The following is a 22,938-nucleotide window of genomic DNA, read 5'->3' as shown; positions in this document are numbered from 1 at the left end:
CTCAGAGCCATGGGTTAGTGGTAGCTTTGGCAGTGTTGGGGAGCGGCTGGACTTGATCTTAAAGGTCTTTTCCAACTTTGTTGATTCTATGATTCTATGTTATTATGCTTGTTCAGGGAGAGAGAAAAACAAAACAAACCAACAAAACAAACAAAAACCTAGTAAACAAGGAATACATATATATACCGACACAACAATTTTTTAAACATTGGAAACATCACTTTAGACTTATCTTCATTATGCTGATATCGCTAAGGATCCCTATCACCTTTTATTGCTCACTTCATAACCCTTATTAATTGAAAACAATACAAAGTTCTGCGCAAAAAGGCTATTCCATTCACTTATTTTCACCTTTGTTGAAAAAAGAGGGAGTGTTAAAATAAGCAATTCAATTTACAAATGCAGTAAATTGACAGCTACCTTTAGTTGTCTCTTAATGTGATTTGACACATTTGTTTGTATTATATCCAGCACTGCTTTTGTGAAATGCAGGGAGGCAAATACAAGAAAGCACTTGAATTTTCTACATAACCCTGCATTCCTGGAGTATCAGAGCAGCCCACTGACAACAGATGACCATTTCAAACCATTCACATATCTAAGTACCCTTGTGCCCATTGTACAGATCACAGATGGGAAGAATTGCACATCAGAGAGGGCGTGTAACTTACATGAAGTCCTATTGGATTCAGTTCTGCAGTTAGCTGCTCCTGGGTAGACAGCTATATCCTTACTTCATGGCAACAAACTGAGGAGATACAGGCAGGCCACCAAACTAACAGATGTCTTCCCAATGGCCATACTTGTTATTTGGATCATGCCTGCAGCTAGCAGGGTAGTTAGGGTGACCACCACTGTTTCTTGATATCATCCTATCCTTATGACTGTCCTGTTTTATTATAGTTCCAGAACACCAGAAAGCTGCAAGCCTAAGTTTCTACATGTGTTTTCATATGTACATTTTTATTCTTGGAAATATTTTAAAATACTCCTTTACACCTACTGCATGCACAAAGACTTGCACAAGCAAGTGGAAACCTCTGGTTAAAATGGTAAGCATTTATTTGAAGGTGATATCCTTAATACATAGGCACTAATCTGATTTTAAAAATCCTCAGCTTATCAACACTTACATGTAAATGGCTTAATTTTTTGTGGATGAAAAATCAACAATAGTTTAAGTGAAGAAAAAAGAAGTTAGAAAATAGAAGAAATTGCTCACTTCAGCCTATGGAGATCTTCCAGCACTCTCAGATCAAACTTTAACAATCTCTAGTACCAATTAATTAAAAGAATCATAGAACAAATTTGAGAAAGACAAAAGTATATTTAGACATCAGAGCTGGGTTTATTAGCACCCTGTGATCAGTTACTTAAATGAGAAGTAGTTTTATAAATTGAAAGCAAAGTTTTACACTAATTCAAAACCAGACTAGTTTGACAAATCAGAACTACAAACAAATGTGTCAAATCACATTAAGAGACAACTGTCAAATTTCCTTCACCTATTTCCCCAGATATAAAAACTGCTCAGAAGCTGGAGCAATCATGGAATGGTTAGTACTCCTCAGCAAAGACAAGACAGAAATACAAAAGGCCCACGTGTTACACTGTGTAGTGCCATAATGCAGTGTTTGATGTTCTAGAGGGCCTTCAACAACTACTGTATTGGCAAAAATCAATTGAAAATCAGCATGATAACAGAGCATGAGTTGCCCTGTAATAGCCTGTAGCCCCCAAGGCTATGTGGGAGCCTTTCATCTGCCAGGCTGCCCTGATGCTAGGGGAGCCTGGTCTGGCCTCCTCTCCCTGAGCACTCTGGAAGTGTCATCCCTGCTTTTCACCTACTGCTTTCACCTTTGTGCTGGCTTTGGCTAGGATGGAGTTAATTTTCTTTCTAGTAGCTAGTATGGGGCTATGTTCAGGATTTTTTCTGAAAACAGTGTTGATTGATAGTACAGAGATGTTTTCATTACTGCTGAGCAGTGCTTTTGCAGGGTCAAGGCCTTTTCTGCTCCTCACTCTACCCCACCAGCAAGTAGGCTGGGGGTGCACAAGAGGTTGGAGGGGACACAGCTGGGAAAGCTGACCCCAAATGACCAAAGGGGTATTCCATACTATATGGCATCATGGTCAGCTTGTAAATCTGGGGGAAGAAGGAAGAAGTGGGACATTCGGAGTTACGGTGCTTGTCTTTCCAAGTAACTGTGACATGGAATAGAGCCCTCATTTCCTGGAGGTGGCTGGACACCTGCCTGCTGATGGAAAGTGGTGACTTAATTCCTTGCTTTGCTTTTATGCACAGCTTTTGCTTTACCCATTAAACTGTCTTTATCTCAACCCATGAGTTTTTCTCACTTTTACTCTTCTGATTCTCTCTCCCATCCTGCCAGGAGGGAGTGAGCAAGCGGCTGTGTGGGGCTTAGTTGCTGGCTGAGGTTAAACAGCAACAGCCTTGTACAGTAAAGAGAACTGACAGCCACATGGATCTTTTAAGCTTTCAAAAGTGGAATTTTATTTTTCTTGGCATAGGTTTTGAGGCTTTACATTGTATTTTATTTTAATTTTTATTCTTTTTAAATTAATAATTTTCTCCTTTAAGTAAACCTACTGATTTTGGACTACAAAAATCCTCAGCATGAAGAAGATTCCTCCAACACTATGACTGAATACACAGAGGTGTTTCCCCTGACATGTTTAAGAAAGTACAACTCAAGAAGTAAAAGAGAAAGAAACACTGTTCAATTCCATGCAAATTGTTATGCATGCAACAAAGTGGGCCTACAAATATTTCACTCATATGGTAGGTTTAATCTCAATATTTCTTTAATTACTTTCCAACAATGTCTGGTTTCTGTTGAATTTACACTAGTACTTGGCATTTGGTGCAACCCCAAAAAGATAAGATACATATGTCCCCTATTCACAGTCTTGGCATTTTTACCTTAACTCAGGCATTGAAGTGATTGGTTTGAAAAATTACCTTGCTGATTAGCTGGGTTTTCTGTTAAGTATATAGTGTTAAACCTTAAATTCCAAATATGATATAATATACAACATAACAACATGTTGCCGTCTGACTCAACGGCAACATATCATGGCTTAAGGAGGACATGTACACTGATCTTGTGAGCAAAAAAAGAGCTAATTGGGAGTTACATTCAGTGTGATTATCAGCTTGTTTATGATAAGGGAGTACTCTTCTGAATAGCACTGTAAATTCATCCCTGATTGTCGTGTTAAACCACAGCTCATATCTGCACGCCCCCTCTCCCCCCCCCGCGTATTGCCCCCCCCCCCGCCCCCCCCCCCCCCTTTTTTTTTTGTTTGGTTAGAAGGGGCATTAAACTATTTTCAGCAGATAAGTGTCAAGCTTTGATTTTCTTCCATCTTAAAAAATAAATCAGCCACATGAGCTGGATGTCAGATTTCACTTTCTAATAGAAAGGCACATTTTAAGTGTTTACTATAGGAACACATTTGGGCAATTTTTCCCCATGTCATTATGAACATTAGACTGACCCAATTAATATGAAATGTTTCTATGCTGCTGGAACAGACCGTGTTACAGAAAGAGCCATTTGCACAACCTGTTCATGATTATGGGCCATAAGGACACAAAGATGGCATAGACATTTGTGGACCATCTGAATTCTTACAGGGGAAAGGAAAAAAGGAAAAAAAAAAAAAAAAGGATGTTAGCTGAATGTCGTGGGTCATGTTTTTTAATCCAGAGTATTGGACATGTAACACAGCAACAAGAGCTGATCATTTTGTTTAATCACCTTTTGGATCTTTGCCAGATGGTCTCTATTGAGAGCGCTGCAAACAGAGAGAGATGAACTGCGTCTAACATGCCACTAGAGCTTTCCCGTAAATGTCTGAGAACTGAATCCAACCAGAATCTAGTCTCAGAGCAGAAAGGGATACATTTAAAAACTATGTGCATTAACTGTACTTTTCCCCATAGAATCCTCACTTGGCATGAATAATTTACCCTCTCTTATGCTAATGGGATCATGAAAGTATCCCTGTGTCTTTAGTGCAGCTATTCTCAGCTTTCAGTAATTACCCCACCCAGTGAAAATAACATGGCTTCTGCAGCTGAATGGCCTACTAGTACCTGGCAATTAGAAAGATCATGGCTGACAGAGGAGCGGTCCAGAGATGGACACACAAGCTCAGGGAGCCTGAGGAGCAGTTTGAAAAATTAAAAGCCTTCCACTGTGAACATTTCCTTAGTTGCTTAGGATGAACATGGAGAGAGCAGCTCCTGCAAGGGCATTTTTATTTTTTAAGGATGACACAGACGATTTTAATGTACTGTCCAGGCACCCTAATATTAAGAAATAACAGCACTCCTTGGTCATCAACAGTTACAAGAAAGTTTGTGGGTTTTTTTTTAAATTAGTGCTGTCTTGTTAAACAAGAGGGAGAGAATTGAAAAGTCTATTAATGTGTGTCCTTCAGTATCTGACAATTTTATCAGCTACACAAAGGAAAATTCTGTAGTATTTCATTAACAAAAAGTTTTTAAAACCCACTATAAAGAACCAGGCTTTGACCTCTGTCCATAGCACTCCATGCTAGGTAGCTCACTATGTAAAAATTATCAGGCTAAAACATCTGGGAAAGAAAGCTATGAAACAGCAGGGAACGTGGCTGGTTTATTGTTTATCTTTTGTTTATGAGGCAGTATTCAAGTTTAATTACTACTCTAAATTAAACTCTAACAGGCATCAGGAGACATTCCTTTACATGACTAAGTTGAAAAAAAAAAAAATAAATCCAGAGATTCCAACACTAGATCTTTCAAATAACTTGGCATATATAGGAAGAAATTACTCAGTCTGTAACGACACAGGAAGACAATCAAGCACGTGCTACTGTGTGTTTGAATGTGTTGCATTATGAAACCATTAATATTGTAACAAACATACAATTATAATTCAGCAAATGGGATGTTATCATAACATTTGGAGGCAAATTGGGTTAGGCTGAATAGGATCCGAGGTGGGAAGAATAGCCTAAGGGGCAATTCTACTTTTTTTATTTTGAAATACAAATACATAAATATATATGTATACACACACATGTATACACATACGTATATCTCAAAACACCCAGAAACATGAAGTCAGAGGCAAACCTCTCAACAGCAATAATCTCTTAAGTAAAATTGTTTAGCTATTTTCTCTGAACATTCACCTACAAAAGGGAGGAAAGAGTTCACTATGTTTACCATAACAGCAAGTGACCAGTTGTGGATGAACTTAGCTGTAGGAAAAAATAAAAGTTGAAAGCAACTAGCAAAAGATTATTCCAGATGGCATCTGTCATATTGTATTTAGGCTTATTTTAAAGAGATTACTGCCACTATGAAAACATTCCATTGACAGAGTTTTCCTGGGCTGAATTTGAAACCCCAGCACAACATATTACAAATATGGAACTGAATGTTTTCTAATGCATGTATAAATTTTTATTTATACCTAAATATAAAAACCCTAAATGGATTAAAAGCTAAGAATGAGGTAAGAATCTTAAATACAAGTATAATAGGTTAAACCACCGCCTTCCCCATTCTAAGCTTTAATAAAAGGTGAGGAATCCGCAGTTGCCACCAGCCAGATTATTAGCAAAACTATATAGTCAAGCAAAGATTCACTATGAAATTTCAATACTATTTATGGAACAGAGGATAGGGACGTAACTGTTCAGCAACTCCAGCAGTCAAATAAAAACAGCAAAAAGATGTATTTGTTCACATAATAGAAAGAAAAGAAAGGATGTGAGGATACTAAAATGTGACTATATTTAGCTAAGCTGGTTCTGGCATCATTATGGTTAATGTGCATGTGGTGTGCAGTGTGAGCTCAGCAGTTACTGGGCCAACTGTCTCAGTATTTCTGGGAATTCTGCCTATTCACAGTGCAGGGATTGTTCAATTGCTGCAAAATGTACAAAATGAATTTTACAAAAATGAATTGTAAGGAAGGCCCCATTACAACGATTTTACAGCAAAGATGTCAACATCAATTTTTCTTTCATGCATAGCTAATGATTAAAACAACATATTCCATTTGCCTAAGAATTTATTTCATATTGGCACATCAAAATATTGAAATACAAAGTTATCTTTACTCTACTCTTATTATTCATTGCTGCTGAACCCACACCATTGTTCAAACCATAAAAAAATAAAGCAAACTTGGCAAGAAATACTTAAAACAAAGGCTCATCAATATTCTCCAATTTGTCAACATCTCAATTACAGCAATGGAAAAAATGTAAATTTCATGTGCTTTGAACACTAAGGGGTCTATTCTTCTGTCAGTGCACATGCATAACTCCCATCACCATTAATGGGAATTACTCATACATATCAACACAAGGACAGGCCCCTCAAACTTGAAAGGAAAAGATGAATTAGTAAGGGCTACTCTCTTCCTGTATCTTCCTCAGCTGAAAAAAGTCATTGTTCTTTAAAAGTTTTTCATACTTTATACAGTTCACCTTTATGAGACCTGTGCCTTCTGAAATAATGCATCTCCAGTGAAGCATTATTTACTAGCAAGTTTGATTTTTCACACTCTGAATGTTTGAGCATTTCTATTAGGAATTTCCTTTCTTACAAAAAGCAGTTCTTTTCCAATAAAACCATACCCTATAGCTTTGTAGGTAAAAATACAAAGGAATAAAAATATGGTCTGAATCCTTACGATAAATATGCATACTAGCCTCAGCATGCTTACCTATACATACAGAACTAGGAAAAAGAAGTTGTAGCATTAGGTGTTGGATATTAAGCTCCGGAGACTTTGCATGAATGTATTATTTTATTAACAACAACATATCCCTCTCTTTTTCCTAACTATTGGAGTTTGGTTCAAAGCTTAACAGAGTTTCAGTAGTGATTCTACACTAGGACAGGCCTTTGGGCATTATCAGCTAGTTTTATAAACAGATTTTTCTTGTATACTATAGTTATTACACGATGGCATATAATGGATAAGTACACTACCTAATTTTTCCATCATGCACCAATCCAGAGGCATAACCTGGGATGAACACATAATTGCAGCTAATATCTTAGTGGACTTTGCCCTAGGCCAGATGATAAGTCTTTGCCACAAAAAGCTATTGTGGACAAATCTGTGGGACAAACATCAAGCCGCCAGAAAAGAGTTTCAAAACTACTTTATGATATTGCTCTAGAGAGTAGCCTATATTATATATAAAGAGGCAAAGCTTCTTTCAGCACAAGTAGTTCCATTAAAAAAAAAGCAAACAAACAAACAAAAAAAAAAGCAACCAAAAAAACCCCAAAACCCCACACCCCAAAAAAACAAACAAACAAAAAACCCAAATCAAAAACCTACACCAAGAAAAAAAACCCACCAAACCAAAAAACCCATACAACAATGAACTACTTGTGTGGGTAAAGCAAAGTAGATGTGATAGATGTGATGCCCATTTGTATTTTTACTGCTGCATAACTTAGAAGAAGTTTCATGTTTCTGCCTTCTCACTTATGGTCAAGTTTATCACCCCAGGTCTAATCCTAAAAAGACGCTGAACTTCCTGAAAGGTCCTGAAGGAGCACAGCCTTCATCTGTCTTGGCTGAATCAGGCCCTTTGAGTGACTGAACTAAGAATATGACAAATCAGGTATACAATCCCAGTATCATAAAATATGAAACTGAAACTATTCCCTAGTGCTTTCCTGTAGACCACATGTTTTTAAACCTTAAAAAGATTTATTTCCCACTTTTCATGCATAATCTGACATATTCATTATTTGAAATAACCCATAAAGAGATTAAATAGGAATTAAAGTCTGGAAGTATCATATCCATCACTGGGGTTACAAACTGATGATGAATTCTAGAAGTTATTTAGCCTTGGACATAAAGGCAGTGGCTGTTTTCACTTGTTTCACGAAGAATAAGGAAAACACAATACCCCAGAAGACTTTCAGATGTGTTTTTCCCTACTCCAAAGAAAAGAGTGGATGATAAAGCTACACACACCTTTTAATCTTCCACTTAGGGTTTTTACACATATATTCCCTGGCAAAACCCCCAGGGTCTTCTCTCTCCTGTCCCCTTCTCTCAGCCCCTTTCCTGCCATCTCCCTTGCTATAACTCAGCTAACCCAACAGAACCAGTCAGTTTTAAATTTCAGTTGGGACCCTAGTGACCTGTTAATGAATCTACAGAGAGGAGAAAAACTCACAGTGTTGAGTTATGCCTGGTGTTGCTAGCTGACTTGGAGTCAGAAATGCTTGAAGCGTTAACGTAATTGCAAGAATGTGAAAAATGAAGCGTTGGGCTCCTGAGCAAAGCGAAAGGTCAAAGCAAGCCCTACACAAAACAAGTCTCTGGAAGATGGCCTCATTAGACCATTAAATCAGCTTCTTCTTTTTTCCTTTGTAAGATGTTTAGAGTGTTTTATTTTTATTATTGGATAAGTTTAACTCTTTCCACGGCAGGGGGAAAGTTGTTCAGGCTCACTACCTAATTACTAATCTTTAAAATAGTATTACACAGCATTGATCTGCATTTGTGGATTTGAACTGGGATAAAGTCTATAAATGCTTGGTAGATTACAGGTCACTAGTACTTTGGTTTGCTAGATGATCAATAAGTTGTATAGCTTAGTTCTCTGTCGAACAAGTGAGGTGACATGTTAAGAACAACATAGACACTCACCACTAATAAAATTAAGATAATCTTTCAACATTTACTGCCTGAAGGCCCTTTTCTTAACTCTTTAAATGCCAGCATGTTTCTTACAATACCAGACACCAATTAGATTAACCCTTTTGATGCCAAATGACAGTCACGTGCTGTTGTGGAGAAACTGTCCTCCATAAACAAACAAAATGCCTACACCTTTAAGAATTATGGATGTGTAATAAATAGATATATTCTGTGTAATAAATAGATATACCTCACACAGAGAAAGCCTGCAAAAATTATGTCATCACTCACCCAACTCCTTTCTAGCACCACCATCACACCCCCCTCCCCAAAAAAAAACCCAACACAAAAAAATCACAAGCCATACATCATAGACTTAAGGAAAAGCAGACACTGCCAGAAGAGACTGAATGTAGTTTGAATCAATCTCTGCTGCCACCAGGCATCAGTGGAGGAGACCATAAGTGCTAACGTAACCCCAGACTCTCTAACGAGCACCCATTCCCAAGAAATCCTTTGGGGCAAGTGGAATATGGGAAGCAGCATTTGCAGAGGGTCTTGAAACCTTAGTTTGGGAAACCAAGTTAACCCCAAAAAGTAACTGCACCAGGATAGCTCAAAAGGGCATCTACCCATCTTGGGTAGACTGGGACTAACTCACTGCCAGTTCACAAGTTGTGAAGTAAATCCTGCCCCCGTCAAGGAAGCATAAGGAAAATTCAATACAGGCCTCCCTTTCTTTAGTCTTTCCCAGGGTTGAGGGGGGAGAGCAATCCAAAGCTGTTTCCAATGGGAATTTTACTGGTGCTGTAGGATCATACATCTTTCAGCTGCCAGCAGCTGAATGGAATGCTGATTTGCCACTGGACGACTGCTTTCCTTTAAAAGGCCCAACTGAGCACAAAAGGAAGCATACTAGCGATGTTTTACCCTGATAGACTAGGCAGCACTAGTGACTGATTTTTGGCCCTTCAGCAGTTGTTCCCCTTCTGCAGAAATGAGTGTAACAGGTTTGTTTAAATCGTACATATTACCAGAAACCTCAGTCTCCAATGGGAAGTTGGCGTAGGTGTCATCAACTACTTTTTCTTGTGCTTAGCAATATTTCTTGAGCACCCCGAGTTACATGACAAGAAATCAGAGACTAGTGAAGTGCAAGATCTCTGGATGTCAATACAAGGTATTTCTTTATATCAAGCATGGCTCAATGAAGAAACTCTCCTAATTTCTAAGGGGTTGATGATGCAGAGTGGAGATACAGGTGTGAGGAATTTCTTACCTAAGGGTGGAATGAAGATACTGTGGCAGACAATTAAAAGGAATAATTTTTAAGTATGCAAACCATCACCTGCTACACAAAGCATCTTAGTCACAATATACAATGTACGGTCAGCTAATAGACATAACACCTATTTGCTGCTTAACACTCAAACTCTCCCTTTTACTAGCTACTGAAGCTGTAATAGTTCAAACTGGGCCTTGTACAGCTCTAATCCAATCACACAGGAAAAGATTCCATGGGAGTCATGTTGGAGTTGGATCACACCCTGTGCCATGGCTGCATTCTGTCAGCATTAAGATTAACAAATATATAAACAATTCATATAAGTAGGAGACAAACCCAAACCACTCTACCAGAAACAAACTTTGCAAGTTCCTAGAATCGCAATGGGTTTGACACCAGATCGTGAGACAGACGAGGGGACGTAGCTCTGTGCCAAACAGTGGGCCACGTGAGAGACATGAAATCACATATCTGCTCTGCTGCCTAAGTGTGGCAAATACTGTGCTAGGAAGAGGCCTGCGGTGCAAGGCTAGTCACCACAGCTCTCACCCGAAAGGCTGCTCCCCTCTCCAGTTTGGGATCCCACACAGCAAGTTAGATGGCAAACCTCTCAGCTGGATTTATTGGGCATGTGTAACCCCCATGTGGTGGAAACGCAGTGGCAAAATGTTGCAGACGCATAAGGTGGAGGAAGCATATTGTAAGACCCTATAAAGGTAATGTCTCACTTGCTAGCTAAGACTTACCATGTTTACAAAAAAAAAACCAAGAATGGAGCTCACCTTAAACTTTGGTCTTAAAAAAATCAATTCCAGTTTGATCCAAGACTGACAGTAGACCATCTTTGCCCAACTTTATGCACTTGAGGCTTGACTCTTATACCTTCTGGAGTCACTTATACTTCTAACAAGCAAGTGTAAAACACTATCATATCAGAATGACAGCCTTTGACACTCACTCAGCATGGATGCAAATGACCACACACAAGGTGTAATGCAGTAGGAAATAAAACAAAAAACCCTGAAATAAAAATCAAGCCTTCCGAACCCTTAAGAAGGCTTCGCTGTATAGATCCAGCAGAGGTTTTACAGTTCAGGTGCCTCTCTCTTTACCATTCTGAATCCAGATTTGCAGAAGCAGAAGCAAGTTTGTACAAGCAAACACTGCAAGAAACATTTTTCTGTCCAATTTGGGCTTTGCTTCTACTTTAGATAATTTAGCAGCTTCAAAACTTCATATAGGAGTCACTTCCCCAGCAAACACTACAGGTTAAATTCTCCGTCTATAACCCAGCTCAAACAACTGCATCACAGCTGGAAAGTATGTCTGTCATTATATTTACTTACACCACACAAAAATAAACTGTAGATAACCAAATTTGTAAAGGAATTGGCAGAACTAATCAATTGTTATTACAAAGCTTGTTTGAAGATTAGATATTTCACTTTGAAATAATAATAAAATGCAGCTAAGTAGGTTAGGAAAAGGAAATACCGTCTCCCTAAGTTACAGCTGATTATACTGCAAGTCTGCCACTCCATGTTTACTCTAAGGCAGATGTACTGATATAATAAAAAAAGCTGGAGTTATTTTAGTCATGCCTACTTTGCGGAGGGAAAAAGTTTGACCTTTTACCTTGCTCGCTGCTGTTGTCTCCGCTCTGGGAAGCGTGGCCCCCGCTGGAGGGCCCCGGTGTGCCTGCCGAGTGCGTTGAGGTTGCATCATCGTGGTCTCTCCAAGATGAAGGATTCTGGTGTCAGAGTGCCAAGGAATTTTTTCCACAGTTCCCATTCCAATGAAGCAAATGAAGACCAGAAAGAAAACCGGGAGAAAAGAGGAGGAGGGGGGAAAAGTATACACATTAGCATCTGTGAAATGTGCCAAACACCAATGCTATTTGCATGGTGTAACAACTTTTCAGCAAAGACAAGCAGAGGAGATAGATACAAAGATTTACATGGTGAAACAAAGGAGAGATTTTTTTCTTTTTTAAATTTTCCAAATGGTGGTCTGGATTTAATTGTTTAAATAGTACTGCAGAAGAATATTTCGGTGGAGTAAAAAAAAATAAAAATTAAGTTTCTTAGTGACCTATACAGGAGGGTAGGGGATGAGCATCAATGTGCACATGTATGATACTAGGTGTTCACATTAATATCAGGATAGATGGTATGCAAACTACCTCTCCTCACTTTGTTTTTCCATACTGACTAGAGATGGGAGGGGAGAGGAAGAGGAGAAAAACTGTTTCAAGAAATACAGGAGAATGTGCACGGGAGAGGAGCATGTCCTCACACCCTACCCTCTCTCTCACCCATTTGAATGCTGGAAAATTTCAAACAAATGCAAAATTGTCAGGAAAAAAGCAGGCTTTCTCCAAAAGATGTTATACACCAGGAAAGATTCTTCCTCACCCCCCACTACCACCTTGATATGACACATTTCAAAAGACTTTCTAGATGTATCACTCTAACAGTTCGCTTACAAGTATTGTCAAGAATAACCACCAGGTGATTATATAAAATAACATGTATAGTGATTTTTATGTAATTCTTTCTACATTACTATGCATAAAACATGACAAAAGGGAACACAGAAGACAGACATATGAAGTTTGCAAAACTTGGCTAAGTAAGACCTCAGCTACTGTACTTTAGTCACATAATTCATGCCTACTTTCTAATTTATTAGGTATTAGCTTTCCCAGGGCGAGGAGCTGCTATTTAAATGGCTAAGAAAGGAAAACTTAATGTTACAGTTTAGCGCTACTTTGTTGAGTGTATTCTCCTCCTGTCCTCCTCCCCTTTCCTGATCATTCCCAATACCCTGCTGTTGCTTAAAGGAAAACAGGAATTCTACTGTACAGGAAGAGCTTTATCAGCACCACATGAAGGCAGGCAAGAGATGGAATTTCCTCTGGCAGAAAAAGAGAGCAAGAACACATGAAACAGATCAGACTAGGGGCTGGACCTGCATTACTTGTCACCTGTATGTGACAAGTTAAATCAAGTGTATTATAACAATTGAACACAAAGCAACCAAAAAATCCCCCCTCAGGAAAAAAAAAAAAAAAAAACCAAACCCAAAAAAACCAACCCAAACCCAAACCCTAACCCAAAGCAAAATTGCTTCTGAAGTTTGAGTGTGTCTTAAATTTGCATTGTGAAATAACACCAGACTATTAAAGCACACGGAAATCCTGGAAGCAACAAGCTACAGGTTTGAGTAAGTTCTTTGACCATGACTGATTCTGACCTCATCTACCCTGACATGTAGTAGGAATAAGTTCAACAAAATCAACCGATTTACCCATTGTAAAATTCAGTGTAAGTGTGACTGGAATCAGGTCCCAAAATATATATTGGAACATCTCAAAGTAATCTCCCAGCACTGATTAGTACCACATGCTCTACAGCAAAGCAAAATAGAACTGCCAAATAACGGCTTGCTACAATACCCAGTAATGTAAATCTAACGGGCCTGACCCAGAGCATAGCAGAGACAAAGGGAAGAGCTCACTACTTCAAAAGGTTCCCAGTAAAGCCCTAGGTGACCAAATGGTAAGAAGCATCCAAATCCCCTTCACCTTACACAGATGCACACGTGCACCCACATACATGGTTCCATGGCAAGGGGATAGGAGTGAAATCAGAAGATAGTCCAGGATCTGAAATTTGCTTAAGCTGTCAGCACAACATACAGCACAACAGCATTTATGGCATAAAACCACCACCCCCTCCAAAACCTAGAGGACTGATCTACTTTTCCTCACACAGAACCACAAGAAATAAAAAAGTATAAACCAAAAAATAGCATTTTATATTCACTGAGGTTGTTGTATTAATTAGATCTCAGAAATCATAATTAATACTGTAATCCCCCACTGTTTCATTTAAAAAATACCAAAAAAAAAAAAAATATAAAATGAGGTGGAAACAAACACAGAGAGATGAGAAGTCTTGAAAGTTCAAGCAACCCAGATGTTATTAAAAAGAATGAAAAAGTTGAAAATAAGGTTAACAAAGAGTTCAGATGGAACTAAAATGCAAAAACTGAGCAAGTTTCTTTACAGCCTGGATTAAAACACGGTTATGCCTATGAGCTTCTCTTTTTATCTCTGAGTTAGGAAGCCATCAAATAGCTTCAAGCTGAAGGCAAACAGCAGACAGGAGCTCTTCAGCCCTCTGCAGCCTCTTAGTGTCAGCTGTTTGCCGGATGGTAATCAGATAAAAAGCTAGAAGAAATACATGAAAAAGGAAAGAAACAATAGCATAGCATGAGTTTAGCCCTTCAACAACATCAGGCTGAACCTTCTTTTAGAAAATGTAATAATTGCAACATGTTCACCTAGGCTAAACTTTTCAGGGAACACAGTGAGTTATGTTAATTTTAATGCACTGCAGGCTCTCTTAAGCTGGCTGCTGTTGGAGCTCCTTATCACGCATATGAAAATTACAATAATTAACTGGTAACACCTCATCTATGTTTTAAGGCAAATATCATCCAAAGTCTATCATACAGTATTTCAAAAGCTAGACTGGTCTTCCTGTTTCAAAACCCTAACAAGCTGGAAAGGATCACTGTATAAGACTCCTGCAGCTGAAAACACTTGCTGCCTCTACCAGGCTAAGGTTGTTCTTGACTTCAGTTTGTAGACCCCATTTTAGAAAGACAGACTGTATTGACTGGGAATTTCTTGTTACACAGTTTTCTTGAGGAAGCAATTTGGCAGAATTTTGTTGAAGGACAGAAATAATGAGACTGGATATTTATAAGATGCGACAGTAGAATGTTGCAGGAATTTGAAAGGGAGAGAAATAGCTAGGCTTTAATATAAAAAATGACAACTCTAGGGGTGGAGTTTACAGCCTCATAAAAAGGCAACATTCTTTTGCTGTGGACTAAGATCATTGTATGTGTCAGCGAACTTCTCTTTTTCTCCCCCAGACTGCTTCCAACTTTGCATCTCTCAAGAAAACTTCTTGGTGAAATACCTAATCAGAAGTAGTTGTTTTATATATGTCTTCACACAAAAAAAATAGATCCAAATGACACATCTAAAGTGTACTTCACTGGAAATACAATATCAGTATAGGTTAGGTACCTAAAGAGATCTGCTGACATTTATTGCATTTTTTCTATTCATTTCAATGAAATTTGTATTAAGCTATCACACTAAAAAAAACAAACAAAAAACTAAAAAGCAACCAACCAAACAAAAACCCAACCCAACAACAACAAAAAAAACCACACACAAACCAAACAAAAAACACAAAACAAACAGAAAACCAAAATGTCAGCAGGGCTTCTCGTATCTTCTTGCAAGTTTAGTAATATACTTTGCAGAAACACGTTGACAAGTGTGGATGATGTCTGCCAAAATGCAATTGCCTGTTTTGTGTACGTGTGCATGCTATAAAATTTTCACACACATATGACCTAAACTAATGCCAGATACCACAGAAGGTAAACAGCATACATGTGTCTATTCCCAGTAGTTTTAATAATTGGGAGTCAAATATGGTGCTGCTCTTGCTCTTACCTAATTGTGTTAAAGAGCAGTGTTACCAGGAGAAAAGCAGTGAATACTGAGTAGAGCACAATAGAAGGAGATGGAAAATAGATAGAAGAAGCTGGGTCTCCAGGGGCAGTATTTTCTATTTGCTGGGCTACAGACTTGCAGCTGATAATGCAAGTTGTAATTAATATAAAAGCAGGAGACAATATGGGGAAAGCTTGTACTAGGAGGGCCACAGGAGATCACTCCGCTGCTATCCACTGTTTCTCATTTACACACACAGCCTTCCCTAGAAAACGCAATTTTACCAGTGCTTTTTCCCTTGAAAGTTTTTTTTAAAAAAAAAGGAAATTTAACACCACCACTGAATTTTGCTAAATCTAGGAAAGGGCAACAGAAAGGACAAGAGTCTTGGTATATAAAGCAAAGCTGATGTGATACTTTTTTGTTGATGTGCTGAATCTGGTGGAAACTAAAAGAGTTTTCAACTGCTACAGGATTTCTTGAACAGAGATGTTGTAACAGAGAAATTTGATATAGGATAACCTTCTGTTAAATTGCAATTCTTACTTTCTATGACCAGAATTTCCACTGGGCAAAGTCTGGATAGTTTTTTGTGAGTGTATGTAGTCCCACTAGGGCTGATTCTGATCTCACGCTGCTTTTTATAGTGATATTGAAGACTCAATTAACCAGAAGGAATTTGCTACTTATTTATAACTGAGGAGTAAAATCAATCAGGCCAGCTGATACCCATGTGAGTAAGTGAAACTGGATTTGGATCACAAACTGAAGTCTGAAGTATACAACTGTGACAGGATCAGGCCCTTACATTTTGTCAGATGAAAAGGACAAAACCAGTGACTTTGCAGGAACAAATAAAACACAACTTACTTTCATAAAAGAAACTACAATGACAACTAAGCTCATTCTTTGGGAAGATGGTTGGACTCAAAGATCTGGAGGTTTCTCTGGTAAATTAATTTTTCAAACACAAAACTGAACCAAGGTACTGATACAGATGGTATTTCTCCCCCAGCCAAATCCTGCTCACTTTGTTCTTACAAGTAACGCCTGTAAACACAGTGGAACAACTGACATGATTGATACCACATAAATCTGTATCTAGGTATGACCATATATCAAAAGATGATATACTATGCTGGACATAGAAACCTATACACACACAAGCATATGTATTTCTATGTGTTTCTATGTGTTGTATGCATGCATCTATGTTTTGTGTGCATGTAGTTCAAGATGGTATCTTAGAGACTGTTGTGGAGTGCAACAATAACAAACTTACTATGTAAAGAAACTTTCAAAAAGTATATGTGCCATGATATGTGTGTTTTCTAAAAGAGACTACTCCTGATATTACCAAGATTCATTTTCTTACAGGTGCATATGTAATATGATAACTTTTTTGTATCAGAATTATACAATTTGAATGAAACCCAAGGCATTTTGATCTGCCAGGTATTCATGTATGTATGCACATACATGCACAAGTTTGAATTCTTGTCCCTAAATTTTGCATTTGAGAAAATTATCAGGAGGAATTTTTGACATTCCTAGAACGTGGCCACATTCTGAAAAGCTGTGTGCTTTGTGTTTTCCAATTAAGACTGAAGCCAGACATGTAATCCACCTGCCAGCAAGGAACTGAAACTTGAAAAATCAGGGGTTTGTTGTTTTTTTCAGTTGTCCTTCTACATCATTCTGTGTGGCTCCAGTTCATCTAGACTGACAGAAAACTCAAATCAAAGAGGAATACTGGTGTCAAACAGATAGTGAAATACATTATCACTTGAGTTCAAGAGAACCCAGTTTAAAATTAAAATACTTAAATTTGAGCTGTAGATAAACTTCAACTGTAAATTACCTTGGCCCACCAAAAATAGGAAATACACAACATTCTCTACAGTCTTGGAAAGTTCACGGTGCTCCTTGCCCCTTCAGAAAAGCACAGGACCCACAGTAACATCCTGAGTCTTCAGACAAACACTAAGAAATTTGGTAATTAAAGAAAAAAGTTTGCCTTATTATTGTTGTAGTTCATTACTTCGTTTGCCTTCTGACACTTCCTACAAACTGAAAGGGAGCATCTGGGGTCTGTTCCTACATTTCTGGCATACTTCAAACACACTGGTCCAACAAAGTGTGGTATACCTGGCGACTGCAACATCAGGTACCCTCACTTACTTCCTCATTATTCAGTGAAATCTTACCTAAAAGTTTAATTATATCACTGGAACAGATAAATAATACCCCCCCCTTTTTTTTTCCTCATCTGCAGGATGCCAGGAATTTGCACAGACCATTTTTTGAGAAGAAATACTAAAGAAATTTAAAATGTCTAGATGTCCAAAAGTACAAAATAAAAGTATCTCCTCATTTGAGGGCTGAAAGGTTAAATATGCAGACTAATATTTCTCTTCTACAGCTAAGGCATTGGATTTCTAATCTGTCAGCAGTCTTCTTATAAAAAAAGAGATGTATGTATATTTCCATCATTTTTAATTATATCTTATAAATTATGATCTGTATATTATTACCTCTGAACTGCAAATATATAGAACATATAAACAAATATCAAAAAGACTGAGGCCCTGCTCCCACAAAAGGCAGTGGAAGGAGAGCCATAAATTTCTATAGGAGAATTACTAGGCTTCAATGTAAGTTTTCGCTAAAGGAATAATTGTGTGGCACCAGGTGAAGCCAGGTACAAAAGAAATGTAATTAAAATACAAAATGTTATCCTATGCTAGAAAAAGTTTTAAAATCTCCAGATTTTATAAGCATTATATTTTTCAGATTTGAATAGCTCAAAAGGAAACAAACAAAAAAAGATTTGTTGGCAATCTCAACAGATATCTTAGGCTGAACACAGAATGCAGGATAGGGCCCAGAATGTTTATATTGGACAATAATAAATTGTCTGTGCTGGGAAACTCAACTTGAACTGCAGCTGGAAAGGTTTCTTTCCTCTTTTCTTTTCTTTTCTTTTTTTTTTTCCCAACTGATCTGGTTCAGCCAGGCCTTAGCTGTAATTACCTTCTTCCCATCTACAGCTAATACCTCAGAGCAATAAAAAAATATGAGGGTGTTAAAAATTCAAACGCTAATTATGGGCTGTTATATTTACTAAACACAACAAAGTAATAACAAAAGTTTCAGCTTCTTGTGGCCAGCACTGCACTATTTGATCTACCAAGTCCCTGGACCCTTTACACTTACTGTATTACATAACAGTTAACAGCTCACTAAAATAAAATTCGATAAACACATTTATTACCAAATACGCATAGCGCAACCGCTTGCAGCTGTCTCCTTTTTCCAGCACAGGTATGCCTCAGAAGAGTTCATTCCTTTGTTGATTTTGGTTTTGGTTTCCAATTAAGTTTTATGCATAGTACAGCAGTAGGTTTTGTAAGGGAAGCGTGCCCTATGAGTACCCTGTTTAAAGTCTTATGGCAAATATTGGCTAATCCTACAATTCTTGTTCTTACTTTTCCTTGCGCCTGTTTTCAGGTCTAGCAAAGGAAAAAAACTGAGAGCTGCCTTAGTTCCTAGTTCAGCATTCCTACTGTCTCCGCTGCCACCTCTTGCATCCACATTAAACACACAAGGTATAGCTTTATACCACTTAGTAAGAATAGAGGTGTATGGATTTTTGGGGTGTCAAACAGCTGTCATGAACTGTCACCTCCACAAGAGAAACCTTGGCACACAACAAATTAACCCACTCTTCTTTTTGGCTATCATTATTCATAGCCAATCAGTTGAAATGCTCCTAGTATTTCATGTGCAAATAAAACCATGAGGGGAAAACCCTAGGATCAGAATAGTGAGCCAATACATAAAACAGAGGAAACAACATGCTATCTCTGTCCTTCTGAAGTGGCTCATCATCACCCCTGCACCAACTTTCACCAAATGAGATCTAGCCTGAGGCTGTATATTAAATATGCATATCAAAGCAAATGAAAAAATAAACCTGGAGAGTCAGATTGGATAAATTTGCATGCTTGAACTACTGCATTTTCAGGTAGATGCTCACAAATGATAGCTCATTTTTTGATAGTCTTGAGTGTTTGTATTAGCAATTTTTTAAAGCTTTTCCTTCCTTGTGAATAAAAGCGGATTTCTTCCTGCTGGAACCTTGTGCAGTACAAATATAAATGTGTACAGACATGGTAGTTTGACTAAGCTATAGAAGAGTGTTAAAGTTTTGTTAGGAAAACAAGCTAATATATATATAAAAAAATCCAGTAAGCAGACACATTTCCCAAAACGCATGAATAAAATGTAACTATGTGATACAACTCTTCATTTCCCAGTTGGTGTTCTGGTTGCACAAATTATTCTTTCCTTTCAAAACAAATAGCAGGGGGCTAAAGTAAAAATGTTATAGCTCAAATCTCCAGGAAATAAAAGGCTTTAAATTATAATACCCAATGAAGTGGTAAACCCTAACGGGTGCAAGATAAATGGGTTGTCATATTTATTTGAGCTTGGGTTTTGGGCCACAAAAGCAAGAGGAGATTCTTCTTAGGGAAGATAATAGTTATCAAATTATCAAAATGCTAACCCCCTCCACCCCTGTCCTATCATTGTGTGTGAATTTAAATATTATAATAGAGCACTGCAAATTGGCTTGAGCATTCGCCATCTGCCAGAACCCTAAACAGGCTAGTTTATCTAATCTCTTCAATATAAACATAAGCATGCTCCATTTCTACACTTCCACTTGAAACACACTCTTGTAAAGAAACTGTACTGGAGAAACATGTACTTTTTTTTTCTGTTGCTCTGAATTATACACAGTGTCCCCCTATCTTTCAGGTTGACACTCATTTCAATTTCTTTTCTAGTAGTCTCCCAGAATACTTATGCACACAAATTTAGGGTTGTAAAATGCCATAAAACAAATATTTCTGAAATAGTGTCATGCCTCATGGAGTTTATTATCTACATGTGAGATAGCTTATAAGCAGAGAAACTTTCAGGAACCTCTGCATATATTTCCCCCCCCCCCCCCCCACACAAAACATTTCGGAACCCCTGCATTTATTTCCCCCCCCCCCCTCCCCAAATAATAGATTTAAAATGTAAGAGATCACAAAAAGCTCATCTTGCCATGTTTACCGAGTACAGATGAGAAAATGAAAGCGAAGGCTTGGGTCCAAAAATATTTCCTGGGCTCTGTATCTACGCTGTGCCAGGAGTGGGGTATATAGAAGAATTTATTATTATTTTATCTCTCAATTCAGCCTCAGTCCAGGACTAATGTAATTATCAAATACACACGCAAACAACATGTTTCCAAAGGAAACAAATGCTCCTAGAAAGCTCATTCTCTCCCTGGGCTCTCAGCTACTCTTCTTAATATACTGGGAAATGAAGGCAGGCGCCTGTGCAGAAAGTATGGTTAACTTCACACCGGGTGTTAGATTAGTATTTCAACCACTAAAATATTAGACTGTATCATTTAGATTATGAGTTCAATTGAATCTAAAACTGTGTAAACCCCTTTTCCCCCAGGGGTGCGTTCCTATAAATAAACTAGAGTTCACACCCACTCTTTTTAACCAAAGCTATTCCTTCCCTTTTCTGTGGTACCAGCTGCAATCTTTCCCTTCACATCCCGAAGTCTCTCCATGTCTACATCTTTTGAAGGATCACAAAAGCCGCTCCGAAACCCGGAAAAACAAAGGCACTCTCCATACCACTCACACCAGTGTGCAGTCCTACACACATAACACTAATTCACCAACTCCTAAAGTGTTAAAATCAACCGCTAACCTACGGTTACTCAATCATCATTCTCTCCAGCTTTCTGTAATACATTGTTAATAATTGCTTCATCAAGGTTACTGTCTTTTATTATGAAGATGCTTCAGGCGTTTGGCAATAAGTCCATATTCTGACAATAAGTTGCTATAAAGCACAAGCATTGGAAACTCTAATGTGCTAACCCCCTTTTTTAATGCAATGTAGTATTGCCAATAATTCTCATCACTTGTCATCCCCACAGGAGGGGAGGGGGGAGCAAATCAGCAAACTTTCTCCCTAACTTTCTTCTCTCTCTTTCTTTACATTGCTGCATTGCTTACAGAGTTGGCAAAGAAGAGGAGAAAGCACTGATCCCCACACCAAACTGCAGTTTGCTACCTCCCCAAGCCACCCAGACCAGGAAACTTTACAAACCATTGCAAACTCTCTGCGTTACAGATGGAAACAGAAAGAACCCTTTGCACTTCTACAACCTTACAGAGAGGGAAGAAAGTGTAAAGACGGGATCCCAGCTTGCAAGAGGTTAAAGCAGTAATAACAATATTACCAACAGACAACAGGAGCAAAACAATGGAATCTGGGAGAGGTCCTCTAAGCAGGTTAAAGTCTTAAAAAGTGCCATAAGGACATCAGAAGGACTTACATGGTCGGCTAAATTTGTGGAAGATCCTGAGAGTTCTTCGTGGTCTGATTTGGAGCTGCCATCCCTTTCATCAATAACGAGGTCTATTGGCATTTTTCCTTTCAAACAACTAATGTACCGATGGCAGAAGTTATCACACAATTCATGAACCTGAAAACAGTAACAAGAATAATAGTATCAATAGTGGCAAAATATTGGATTGCAACTTTTTTCTCTCTTTTTTTTTTTTTTTTTTTTTTTTTGGTAGCAAGAACAGCCTTCTGATCTGCTCCACAAATAACTCTAATTAAGGGGCACAATAGTTGAAGGCAAGGAAACAATAGAGAAATTGTTGTAGCACGTATTATTCTCTAGAGACTTGCGGCAGCAACAAGTTAGAGAGAGATAGTGGGTTCAGCCTGGCGTGCAGAGGAAAATCCGATTTGATGATAACATCAGAGCACTGGGAGGTGGACACGGGCGGTATCTCTGGAGCGTACACAGCCCAGACAGGTACAACTAGTCACTCGGGATGGGATCTCTTTAAACCGGGGCTAAAAAGAGGTCTGAGTGGCCGGGAGCCCGAGAACGAAGCGACTCGCTGAGACTATGAGAAGGAGGGAAGAGGAGAGGAAGACCCTTTCTCGTCCCCGGGCACAGCCCCCTCCCCACGCCGCGCAGGGGCCCCCTGCCTCTGCCAAACACTTAGCGCCTGCTTGGGGTTCCTGTGCCGGCCGGAGCTGGGAAAAGGCAGCAGTACTTTCATTTCTCTTTTTGTTAAACACATTATTTCCGAGTCGGGAAAAGAGCTTCTGTTGAGGGAAGGGGCACTACTGGAAAGGGTTTAAATATTAAAATTGCACTAAAAAAAAAAAAAAAAGTCGGACTGTGCATGGCTGTTGGGTGTCACATGCTCTGATGGCACAGGTCACACTGTCACACCACGTTTCCCGTCTCTCCTGGCCATGTTTACAAGTTAGACCAACCAGTCAAGGAGGCGGGGGGG

General features: G+C 38.5%; 1 protein-coding gene across 1 annotated transcript in view; it reads right to left on the bottom strand.

The window, feature by feature from the left end:
* Nucleotides 1-22,938, bottom strand: part of LOC104402477 (homeobox protein Meis2-like) — a gene marked incomplete at both ends in the record, with an annotated part of 54,676 nt that overhangs the window by 31,530 nt on the left and 208 nt on the right. Inside the window, 2 exons of the mRNA XM_010010398.1 lie at nt 11,629-11,743; nt 21,954-22,114. Coding sequence (XP_010008700.1) covers nt 11,629-11,743; nt 21,954-22,114 — 276 coding nt within the window. The remainder of the gene's footprint in view (nt 1-11,628; nt 11,744-21,953; nt 22,115-22,938) is intronic.

This window comes from Nestor notabilis, unplaced genomic scaffold, assembly GCF_000696875.1.
Source record: "Nestor notabilis isolate BGI_N333 unplaced genomic scaffold, ASM69687v1 scaffold3880, whole genome shotgun sequence".
In the NCBI taxonomy this organism is placed as follows: Eukaryota; Metazoa; Chordata; class Aves; order Psittaciformes; family Psittacidae; genus Nestor; species Nestor notabilis.
The sequence above is the reverse complement of the archived record's forward strand: the minus strand, read 5'-3'. Positions and strand labels throughout refer to the sequence as shown.